The sequence below is a fragment of the Chiloscyllium plagiosum genome, chromosome 2 (genome assembly GCF_004010195.1).
Source record: "Chiloscyllium plagiosum isolate BGI_BamShark_2017 chromosome 2, ASM401019v2, whole genome shotgun sequence".
NCBI lineage: Eukaryota > Metazoa > Chordata > Chondrichthyes > Orectolobiformes > Hemiscylliidae > Chiloscyllium > Chiloscyllium plagiosum.
The window spans coordinates 31,163,352-31,175,482 of record NC_057711.1 but is presented as its reverse complement, the minus strand read 5'-3'; the positions used below and the strand labels follow the sequence as shown (position 1 = coordinate 31,175,482).

Here is a 12,131-nt window from a genome sequence, read left to right as displayed (position 1 = left end):
GGAGTGGTCTCTACGGAAAGCTGATAGGGGAGGGGAGGGAAATATATCCTTGGTGCTGGGGTCTGTTTGGAGGTGGCGGAAATGACGGCGGATGATGCGCTGTACATGGAGATTGGTGGGGTGGTAGGTGAGGACCAGTGGGGTTCTGTCCTGGTGGCGGTTGGAGGGGTGGGGCTCAAGGACGGAGGAGCGGGAAGTGGAAGAGATGCGGTGGAGGGCATCATCGACCACGTCGGGGGGGAAATTGCGGTCCTTGAAGAAGGAGGCCATCTGGGTTGTACGTTTTTGGAACTGGTCCTCCTGGGAGCAGATGCGGCGGAGACGAAGGAATTGGGAGAATGGGATGGCGTTTTTACAGGGGACAGGGTGGGAGGAGGTGTAGTCCAGGTAGCTGTGGGAGTCGGTCGGTTTGTATTAGATGTCCGTGTTGATTCGGTCGCCTGAGATAGAAATAGAAAGGTCGAGGAAGGGGAGGGAGGAAACTGAGAATGTCCAGTGTCCTAGCAGTGATGATTGAAAGGTAGGACAGGCTGGGTGGGCCATATAGTTTATGCCTGCTCCCATTTGTTAGGTCACATTCGTTTGGAGTGTAAGAAGCATTTTGGTATATTTTCAACCTCTGTGCTGGGGAGATTCCTGTGAAATGTTTGCAGGTTGTTTACCTTGAACTCAGGATCAGAAGATGGGGTGGGAAGAATGGTAGTAAAGAGTGGGGCACTTAGATGTCTAGTGAAAAAAATACAAACAGAAATTAAGCAAATACAACAAGTTTCATATCAGGATGCAGATGGGAAAGGGTCTAAGAAAGGACATGTGAACAATAGTTTCTGAAGCATAACAGCCAAGTCTACAGGAAGAATGCACAGACGGAATGGCAGACAGCTCCTGGTCTCTAAAATAACAATGTGTTCATCCAATGAAAACGCTGCTTTGTCTAGGACATCTGCCAACATGGGAACACAGACTATATAAACACAAGATTAAAAGGTTCAGAATTCCTAAAGCAGGAAGATTGAAAAAATGTCCTGGTAAAAGAATCCCTTGGGTGTATTTTGGGAGTCCATTGTAAATCGTTTTATGTATTTAGCCACCAGGAGAACCACAATAGTTGCTGTTTTCCTGCCCTCCACATAATCTCAAGAAAGTAATAAAACAATCAAACCAGGGCCAATGTACTCTAGTATCAGAGATAACTGGCTTAGTATCATCAAAAATAAAGTATACAATGGGAACTCAGTCAGTAGAACAACTCTGAAGTACAAGTTGGTTTAAAACTACAAAAAATGCTTTGACAATAATTTCACAAAAACCATGGCAAAATACTTAAAGAATGAAAGAAACTTGCATTTCTAGAGCACCTAAACACATACAGACTTGTGAGATGAGAGCACAGGTAGGCCTTTTGGTCTCTGAAAACTGTTCCACCATTTCAATAAAATCACAGCTGATCCTTGTGTTTCAAATTCTACATTCCCATCCACCCTAGAAAACCCTCAATCTCCTCTCTAACAAGGATCTATTCACCACCACCTTAAAAATATTTAATGACCCCCACCTCCACGGCCTTCAACAGAGTTTCAACGTTGCACAACCCTCAGTGAAAAGGTGATTGCCATCTCTACCTAAAACGGTGATCCCTAATTTTAAGCAGCCTCCCCTAGCTCAGATGCTCATTTGTGAATTTAAAGTGGTGGATAGCAAATGTACATTGGTACCAGTAAATGTAGTCTAACAAAAAAAGAGAATTCTTGATTGAGTTGAAGCTCACAGTTCAACATATTTTACAGATATGTACCTGGACTCCCATGACATTTTAGTTTGGTGTGTTTACTGAATTCACAATTTTCAAGTAATGCCCTTCAGGGAAGGAATTCTGCTGTCCTTGGTTGGGCTGGCCATTGTAGACCCATAGTAATGTGGGTGATTCTTAACTGTCCTCTCAAATGGCCTTAGCAAGCCAATCAATTCTGGGGCAAATAGGGACAGGTAACAAATTCTGTTGCCAACAACACCGCCATCCCACAAAAGCTAGCACAATAGATAATCTGCACCATGGAAGATACAGCTGCCTTCTTCCACGGAAGAAACCATTCAATTACAGAAACATAGATATCATAGATCTGCGAAAACTTCTCATTCTAATATTTTCAATTTTAACTCAGATACTAGTTATTTTAAGCCAACGTGTTTGCCCATTCACGCCACAATTGCAAAGCTTTAAATTGGGAATGTAAATTGGAGTGGCACAAATATGGCAGCTTGAGTCACAGACACTACATGGAGTAATAACCTGGCAGCAAAGGGCTTACCAGTGGAAAAGATGAAGACAGTATTGTTCCAGAATCCAAACTTGTGCAGAGCATGAGTGATGTTCCCCACAGCTTCATCCATTACAGACACCATTCCCGCATACTGGCGCCGAGCCTTATCATGGATAAAACTGTATGGCTTCATGTACTCCTCAGGCACTTGGAGTGGTTCATGCACAGACTGGAAGGGCAAGTACAGAAATAGAGGCTGCAACAGAGCACATGGTGTGAAAAGATTACTTGGGCTGTGAAGGGCAATTACTGAGACGCGGTGTTATATTGGCACAATCACTGGACTTGTCACATAGAACCTCTCAGTAATGTTCCAGAGACACATTCGAATTCCAGCGACAGGTGGTTCAATTGAAATTCAATACAATCTAAAATGGTGACCTTGTTGTTGTAAAATCTATAATTGAAGGATGTCCTTTAGGGAAGGAAATCAGTTGTCCTTACCTGAGCTGGCCTACATGTACAGAGGAACCTTGATCATCCATAGGATATGGGCGGGGAGCATTTTGTTTGGTTAATTGAATGCCTGATAACATAGTTTAGCCAAGCATCGGGACCTTGCGATCTTGCTGGATAATCTGATATTCGGATAATCAAATGCTGGATAATGAATTTTCCTCTGTATTTCCAGACCTACAGTAATGTGGCTGACTCTTAATTGTTCTCTGACAAATAGCAGTGAGCTGTAGGTTCTGGCTAAGCCGTGCTGTCCATATCTTATTAATGCATAAGATCATAAATCAAAATCTGCACTTGATTCTAACCTAGAATCTGAACCTATTGCATTACTGAATTCCAACCTATTTATTGTTACTTAAAATTTACAAGATTGCTGCTTTGCATTATTTGCATTGACCTTAAATTCCCATTTGAAAAAATCTAAGTTACTACTTTCTAAAATTCACTGGTACTTCGGACGCGAGTATCAAAACTCAGTTAAAATTGTATGGTAGAAAGTTTCTCAAGTGCAGCAGATGATCTGAATAAACTATGTTCAATAGCTTCCTCAAACCTAGTTTTGACCAGCAAGTGGACATTTTAATTTAGTTCAACTAATGGGAATCAGAGGCCAACTCTGCCAGTTGAAGTCATACCTGGCACAAAGGAAAATGGTTAAAGTTGTTAGGACATCACAGTCATCTCAGCTCCAGGACACCTCCGCAGGAGTTCTTCAGGGTAGTGTCCTAGGCCCAACAACCTTCACCAATGCCCTTCCCTCCATCATAAGGTCAGATGTGGGGATGTTCAGTGATGATTACACCATGTTCAGTACCTTTGTGACTCTTCAGACATTGAAGCAATCCATGTCCAAATGCAAGAAGATCTTGACAATATCTAAGCCAAGTGGCAAGTAACATTCATGCCACACAGATGGCAGGCAATGACCATCTCCAATACCAGACAATCTCACCAATGCCCCTTTACATTCAATGAGCTACCATCACCGAATCCACCAATAACATCATGGGGGTTGACTAAAAACGGATCCAAAGTTGCCATGTAACTGTATGACTAGAGAAGCAGCTTGGTGTTTAGGAATACTGCAGCGATTAACACATCTTCTCCAAAGCCTGTCCAGAAGGCACAAGATAGGAGGTGTGAATTGGAAACATACTGTCATTCCTTCACTGTTGCTGGATCAAAATCCTAGAATTCCTCCTCTGATAACGTTTTGTGTCTACCTATGGTAAAGGGAGTGCAGCGATTCAACCACCACCTCCTGAAGGGCAACTAGAAACAGGCAATAAATGCTGGGCAACCAGTGACACCCACATCCCACGAGTGAATAAAAACAAAAATGCTAGCACGAGACTAAAACCAGAAAGGCAGGTTACTAATGGAAGTTTTGGAGTTTGTTGAGTCTTCCACAGTCAGTATAATTAATGTGCTCATCTCCTCCTGCTCCACTGGCAACAATTTTGTTCACGTTCTGATGTTTACCCAATTCATTTTTGAAAGTTACAACTGAATCTGCTTCCAAAGCTCTTTGTGTGTACATTCCAGACCAGCAATGCAAGAAATTCTCATCATCCTTCGGGTTTTTTTCAGCTGATTCTCTTAAATCACTGTGCTCGGTCAGTGATGCTCCCGCCAATGGAAACAGTTTCTCCTTTGAGTTTATCAAAACCCTCCATAGTTTTGTGAATTTCTGATGAAAGAGAACAATCTGTTTTCAAACCATTCTGCCTTGAAATGCAGTCCTTTTTTTCTTCTTAATAAAACCTTTCATGATTTAGAACAACTCTTTCCTCATAATTCTTCCATTGGAAGTGGCTAAATCCTCGCTGTTTGACCATTTCAGAGCATGGTTAAGAGATAACCACTTTGTAGGGTTTAGTGTCATGTAAAGGTCAAATCACCATAGTCCTAGTAGAACACATGCTGCTCTTTTATTAGACAGAGACGAGTGGTGGTTGTTTAACTCGAGTGGGGAGGTTGAGAAGGTGACGTCTTCATGATAACCTCAGCATTTACTGGAACTGAACCCACACCACTCTGCATGGTAAGCCACCCGTCCAGCCAACTGAGTTAACTGGCCCCCATCATTTTGAATTAATCATAACTGAAGAAGGAACACCAGACTTGAAATGTTAACTCTGCTTTCTCTGCACTGATGCTGTCAGACCTGTTGAGTTTCTCCAGCAATTTCTATTTTTGTTTCAGATCTTCAGCATCCACAAATTTATTTTTAGCAACTTAGAAATGTTTAGTGCAATTTATTTGCTTTTATATTCCAGTCCTCCGTGTACAGAGCTATGATCTCACGTCTTCTTTGTTAAACAGCTTTGTCAACTTCTTGTTAAATTAACTAAGTTCACCAAATGAGTCCCTGGGGTGAGGAACTATTCCATGATGTGTGGCCCAGTAAACTGGATCCATATTCTCTGCAGTTTACAAGAATGAGATGTGATTTCTTTGAAATGTATAAGATTCTGAAGCAGGTTGACAGGGTCGAGGCTGGGAGATTGGCTCCACTTATCCAGGAATTTAAAATAGCAGGGTGTAGTGTCAGGATAAGGAGCAGATTATTTTGGACTGAGATGAAGAGAAATTTCTTCATTGAAGAGATTGAGAATCTTTGGAACTCTCTGCTGTAAAGGGCTGTAGATGCTCCATCATTCAAGTCTTCTAAGGCTGAGACAGACAGATTTTTGGTCTCTTAGGAAATCAAGGAACATGCAAAATTGGACAAGAAAGTGGAGTTAAAGTTCAAGATTAGCCATGATTGGACTGAATACTGAACCAGGTTCAACAGACCATATAGTCTACTCCTGCTCCTATTTCGTGTGTTCTCGACCTGCCATCAAAGGTTAGTATATGTAAACTCCTACACTAGCTCTCTGTGCAATTTTAAAATGGGCTGCATTTACAACTTAGATTATCACAGCGTACAAGACAGAAGTGAAAAAATATATAAAATGACTTCCTTAGTTCAAAAAGGCCGATCAGTGCTTGTTTACAGAATGTTTAGTTAGCTCAGTGACTAGACTTTCCAGTTGAAAACCAGACAGGTGACAATGTTACTTGAAGGAATATCACAGACAGACTAATAATTCTACCATTTCAGAAACGAGTAAAGGAAAGGTGATCAAGAAAACTTACTAACTTGAACTGTTAAACTCCAACAGATAAAGCAGTAAATCAAGTCAGATAACCGAGAAATGTTCATTCCATTACAGACTGAACTGTAGCAAACTGAGTTTGTTGCCTAGTCTGAATTTCCTATTTCTTTTCATGTCTTAAATATATAAAGCAACAAAACTTTTTTTTGAGAACAGGAAGACAGCAGAACAACCGACAAACTCAATATTTTATATTTTATATTTAAACAAATTAAGCATCTGAAGTTTCAAATTTTTATTTTCTGGTGAGTTGGAGGTCCTTTAATCTCAGTGAACTAGATTAAAACTTCCTAGCTCTGCCATATTTCACTCATAGCCCTCCAGGCAACAGGTGCCCTGCATATGAACAATGCATGTGCATTAGAAGTGCAGCTCCTGTCCCGATATTACCCCTCTCCTCCACCCCCACCAGCTCTCTCTCCAAAGTATACCTTTCAGGGCTTTGAGAGTTCATGAGCTGAGTCTATGGGTTCCATGGTTAGGTCCATAAGTTAGGGCACTGTGCCTTTGGCACCATGCCACCTAACCCCCAGACCCTACCACCATTTTATTCAGCCACCCACTTGCATGCCTGTGGAGGAGGATGGTGGCGCAGGCATCTTTGATGATGAGCTGGCTCAGGATTGATGGACTCTCTTTAAGCTATGTCTTTCTATCTGTTTTCTTATTCTTAAGCTATTCAAAATGGCACCCGATCATGGCGACAGTGGAAAACCTTTTCACTGTACTTTATGGTTTTTCTCACTGGAAAAGACACATGATAATCAAATCATTCATTTATTCATTCTGGTCCAACGGGGACTCAAGGAGCAATTGATTCTCAATCAAGGGCCTTGTCCCACGGCTGTCCCAATATAACTGGCAGTGGGAGAGGTATGCAGCCAACATTTAACCCTTGCTGGTAAGTGAATGGATACAGTGAATGGGTGTGTCTTGAGCCACTGGAAGCCCCTTCACAGTTTTACCTTCCTGCACACCCAACCCACACCATGTTGTCTGGTGTGCCCCATTACCGCCTTCCCAGGTGACCAACCATCCTGATGGAATGTCCTGCTTATACACGGCTGGTTCACTCGAAACATTAACATGGTGTGAGACAGCTGAACAAAGGTGTGTTCACTCTCAAAATTTACACTGTGGTGTAGGGACCCTATCTTCAAGTACATAATACAAAACCATGTTTTACTATTTACATAAGGTTTACTGCCAACAAACACAAACCAAAAACAAAGAAGAATCTTTAACCCTAGCTGGGCTCGACTGTGTGGCTCCCCTTTGAACTCCTTTGTTATCTTGTTCCATACAGTCACCCTGACCTCCCATTACTGACTCCGGTATAATGTTCAGCTAATTAGGATTAGTCATTTCAGATCAAGACTGTTTCATTTCAGATGTCAGACCAAACATTATTCTTTAAATTTCAAACCTTTTCTTGTACATTTTTGCTTCACAGCTTCCTTCTGACATATTCCTTCATGGCTGCCTTCCTACACGGGCAGGTCATTTTTTTAAAACTTTGATCAGCTCTCTTATTTAGTACACCATGTCACTTTCCTGACTTGCTTTGTAACTGCAACTTGATGATATTAATATATGACAATGGACAATTCTCAGCTGATGCATTCAATTCTTGAAACTTTGCTCTCAGCCCTATTTCTGGCCACCAGAACAAGGCAGTAACAGCACAGGCTTTATTGTATTTTTCTAAACAGTTTGTACAAACCTTTGCAGGGTCATGTTTAGATAGAAGATCAATAGCTTTCCTTGTAAATAAATGGGTTGAATATATGTTTGTATATTCAGCAGCAGGTTCTTCCCCATTACGCAAATCCAGTGCACAGCGAGTGACATTTAGCTTCTCAATGAAATAACAGCGCTTGTGGGTGTAATAATCCTCACTGCCCAACAAGTAACCTAAAATGCAAAATAAACAGGCATTAAAACAACACAATATGGAAAATTGAGGGGACTGGTATTTATCTGTAAAGTGAATCAACTTTTGAAAGATTAATTATATTTAACAAATCTCACATGAATATATTGATAAAATTATTGACAGCTCTGCTTTGTACAAAGAGTTGGGAGGTCATATTATGAGGAAGGTATAGAGGAGATGTCAGAGGTACGTTCTTTATGCAGAGTTGTGAATGCATGGAATGCATTGCCAGCTATCATGGTGGAAGCAGAGTCATTAGGGACATTTAAGCAACTGCTGGACATGCACATGGACAGCAGTGAATTGAGGGATGTGTAGGTTAGGTTATTTTATTTTAGATTAGAAATAATCCTCAGCATGCATTGTGGGCCAAAGGGCCTGTTCTGTGCTGTACTTTTCTATGTTCTATATTACAGCTGTACAAGACATTGGTTAAGCCACCTTTAGAATATTGTGCAATTCTGGTTTCCTCCTATAGGAAGGATGTTGTGAAACCTGAAAGGGTTCAGAAAAGATTTACAAGGACGTTGCCAGGGTTGAAGGGTTTGAGATTTAGGGATAGGCTGAATAGGCTGGGGCTATTCTGTCTGGAGGGTCTCAGGCTGAGGGGTAACCTTGTAGACGTTTATAAAATCATGTGGGGCATGGATATGGTGAACAGACAAGGTTTTTGTCCCCTGGGGTGGGGGAGTCCAGAACTAGAGGGCGTAGGTTTAGGGTGAGAGGGGAAAGATATAAAAAGGGACTTTAGGGGCAACTTTTTCACGCAGTGGGTGGTATGTGTATGGAATGAGCTGCCAGAGGAAGTGCTGGAGGCTAGTACAATTACAACATTTAAAAGGCATCTGGATGGGTATATGAATAGAAAGGGTTTAGAGGGATATGTGCCAAGTGCAGGCAAATGGAATTAGATTAGGTTAGCATATCTGGTCAGCATGGACGAGTTGGACTGAAGGGTCTGTTTTTGTGCTGTATACCTCTATGAGTCAATGGAAGGGGAAAGTCTGCCTCTAATTGGTAGCATTTTCAATGGCAAAATGGGCACCCAAGTGAGTCACACTAATTAGGGGTAATCGCTGCACTGTCCTGAATTTGGGCCTAGTGTTATAAAATGAGGCTGGTATAGATTAATAGTAGCTATGCCAGTGCAGAACTTGATGGGCCAAAGGGTCTCTTCTCTACTGTACGGTCTATGAATTAGCCAGAGGAGATCTGAGTGTCCCCTAAACAGATGCAGGAAGAGGTGGAGGCTGGGAGGACATAAGAAAGAGGAAAGATACGACAAGGAGAAACTCAGCGGGTTTGACAAGTGACAAAACAGAGTTAATGTTTCACATCCAGAGACCCTTCTTCGTAACAGGAAGAGAAAGGTTGTTCAAGGTGATGTGCTCAATTCAGCATCACTCCTGCAACATGGAACATTGTTAATTGCAAAGTGAAAAGGAATTACATAGAGTAGTGGTGAAACCACATCTGGACTACCGTGTATAGGCTTCATCTCCTTATTTAGGAAAGGATGTAAGTGCCTAGCAGCGGTTCAGAGGAGATTCACTTGACAGATTCCTGGGATGAGGGAGTTATCCGCAGAGGCAAGTTTGGGCCTTGCATCCATCGGCGTTTTGAAGATTCATAAATGATCATGTTGAAACATATAAAAGGTCCTGAGGAGACTTTGCAGGCTGGTTGCTTCCCTTGTGGGAGAGACCAGGGTGAGAGTATACAATTTACAAATAAAACGAGACTCCCATTAAGATGAAGTTGAGGAGAACATTTCTTTTTCTCCAGCGAGCCATGAGTCTGAAGAATTCTCCTCAAACAGCAATGGTGGAGGGGCACTGAACATTTTTAAGGCAGAGGTAGTTGGATTCTTGACTAACAAGGAAGTCCAGAAGGTATCGGGGTCAGCAGGAAAGTCGAGTTGAGACCACAGTCAAATTGCTTATTCATATAGACATATGTAACACTCTTACTGGTGAGGGCACAGGTGTGGATGACCAGAGAGAGCAGAATTGAGCTGTGCTGCATTGCTACTATAATTCAGCAGCCTGCTCACACAGTTACTGAGGCCTCACATTAGAAGTAATCAATGCGAGATAGTAGAGGGTGGCAGACGCTAACAGAACGAGACCCCCAGCAAAAGCCTTGGGTTTTGTGAACGGCGTATAAGGAAACATGTAGGGGAAAGAGACATGCAAACAAAAAAAATCAAAGTTGTCAGCAAAAAGCTAGCGTGAAGCTCATGGTGGGACAGTGGCACACTGTAACCAGGTGACAATGGGTCATGGCTGGGCACCGTTGAAACCATGTCATTTTTAGAATTTAGAATCTCAGCAGTATCCTGCAAAAAAAATCAAACAAGCACAGCTGACAATCATCACGTGGAAACAATACTTGTTGGGAGGTGGTGGGAGAGGGGACATCTAAATGCACCACTCGTGGTGAAACTGCCCACCAAGCGGGCTCCGTAGGGGCACTAACCTCACTCAGGCAGGAAGAACGTACTGACCACTAAAACCAGGTGATGCTCCGAAAGAATCAACAGTAATTACCAAAAAAAGAATCAAATCCTCTCTGCGTTGGGTAGCACTCCTTCTTGTACATGCCCAAGTGCCACTTGCCTATCATGTGAGTCCTGTAGCCAACCTCCCGGAGTAGCTCAGGCAGTAGCTTTTCATCCAATGGGAGGCAGTATGGTTGACAGGGCCAGATAATTTCATGTTGTAGACCTGTGTGAATCTGGAGAGAAACCATGAAACGTTAATCTGCAGCTGGCCGAGTGTGAAAGCACGGTTGCTATGCAACACATGACACCACTGTATGATAAAAAGAATGCTTCGAAATTGCTCAGACACATTAGAGCCCAGCAGATGCAGCCAATTGTCCTCTTTACAATGCAAAGAAAATTAGGCTAGAGGACTCGACAATATTTTAATGATGTCTTAAAATAAAACTTTCAATCAAGCTCCTGGCTGATCGCCCTCATATCTGTATGTGGAAGCTTTGCAGCATTTATTAAGTGAAGAGTTTTGCATAAGTGTAAAGTTGCTGTGGTTTCATGCATTAAGATTTATTGTTCCTCTATGGAAGAATGATGAAAAGCTTCAGAACCTGGAATGGGAGTAAACTTGTTGGCAACCCAATGTGTTCACCCTGAGCAATAAACAGTCATAGTGACCTGGGAGCTCATGACATTGACTTTGCAACCCCCACTTCTCTGTGGACAGGCAGCAGATGGAGGCCAGGGGAGAATGCACTTGCTTCTGGGAAAAAAAAAGTCAGACTGTGACCCCAGAATCCATCACCAGGAGGAACAGGATCAGCACCATATTCTCTCAACTCCCTATGGGTGTTAATGGAGGACTGAGGTCCTTACATCCACATCTTAGTCATTACTAATAGGCCAGTGTCATCTGCAGTCACTGGTTTTAGGTTCCGACTGTAGCGAGTAGCTGCAGAAGGTATACTCTGCTGCCACTGTGTGTGATACTGAGTGGGCTCAATGAAGTTGCACCAAGTGTGTGGCTTCGTCCTGGTTGGTGTCAAGCTTCTTTCCTGTTGTTAGATCGAACACTCATCTAGACAAGTGGGGAATATTCCATCTCGTTACTGACTTTTGAGCATGGGAGTCAGTGGGGAGTGAGCAGATCAGGTTACCCACTGCAGAATTCCCAGCCTCTGACCTGCTCTTGCAGCCACAACATTTGTGTGGCTAGTCCAGTCCAGTTTCTAGTCAATGGCAACCCCCATGATGTCGTCAGAATCGGAACACAAACTGTTTCAGGACCCGAGGAATCTCAAATGATGCTGAACATCATGCACTATTCAGTAGCCCAACAAAGAGAAAAAAAATGTTACTTGGAATCTTGGTACCTGGTTATAAGCAATTTTGTTATGCAAGAGAAAATCTTATTTGCAAGTCTTCCTTTTTCTTGTTACTATATCCCTCTGGTATGTTTTGTTTATTTGTCTAGTCTTGATCCATTTACTTTCCAGGGCCTTTTGAAAAGTTTGAACAAAAGAACCCCTATTTTGGAAGTTGTTGCTACCAAAAATCTTTGATCCCACATCACTGCTACCAAAGGATAGGTGAAGGTCCAGTTGGTCCAGAGAACCAACTCAGAGGGAAGAGAGAGCGAGCGACAGAGACACACACATACAGAGAGAGAGAGAGAGAGAGACGCACAGAGAGAAATACACATAGAGAGACACACACACAGCGAGAGAGACCAGCAAGAGAGAGACACACACACT

At 42.4% G+C, this 12,131-nt stretch overlaps 1 protein-coding gene across 2 annotated transcripts in view; it reads right to left on the bottom strand.

Annotated features, from left to right (window-relative positions):
* arsb (arylsulfatase B) overlaps positions 1 to 12,131 on the bottom strand; it is a 79,654-nt gene that overhangs the window by 54,423 nt on the left and 13,100 nt on the right. The window contains exons 2-4 of one of the 2 annotated variants that reach the window (XM_043706933.1): positions 10,430 to 10,616; positions 7,668 to 7,858; positions 2,310 to 2,517 (exon numbers count right to left, since the gene is read on the bottom strand). In XM_043706933.1, the coding sequence (XP_043562868.1) occupies positions 2,310 to 2,517; positions 7,668 to 7,858; positions 10,430 to 10,616 (586 nt within the window). The remainder of the gene's footprint in view (positions 1 to 2,309; positions 2,518 to 7,667; positions 7,859 to 10,429; positions 10,617 to 12,131) is intronic. The other variant, XM_043706943.1, reaches the window with a different exon arrangement.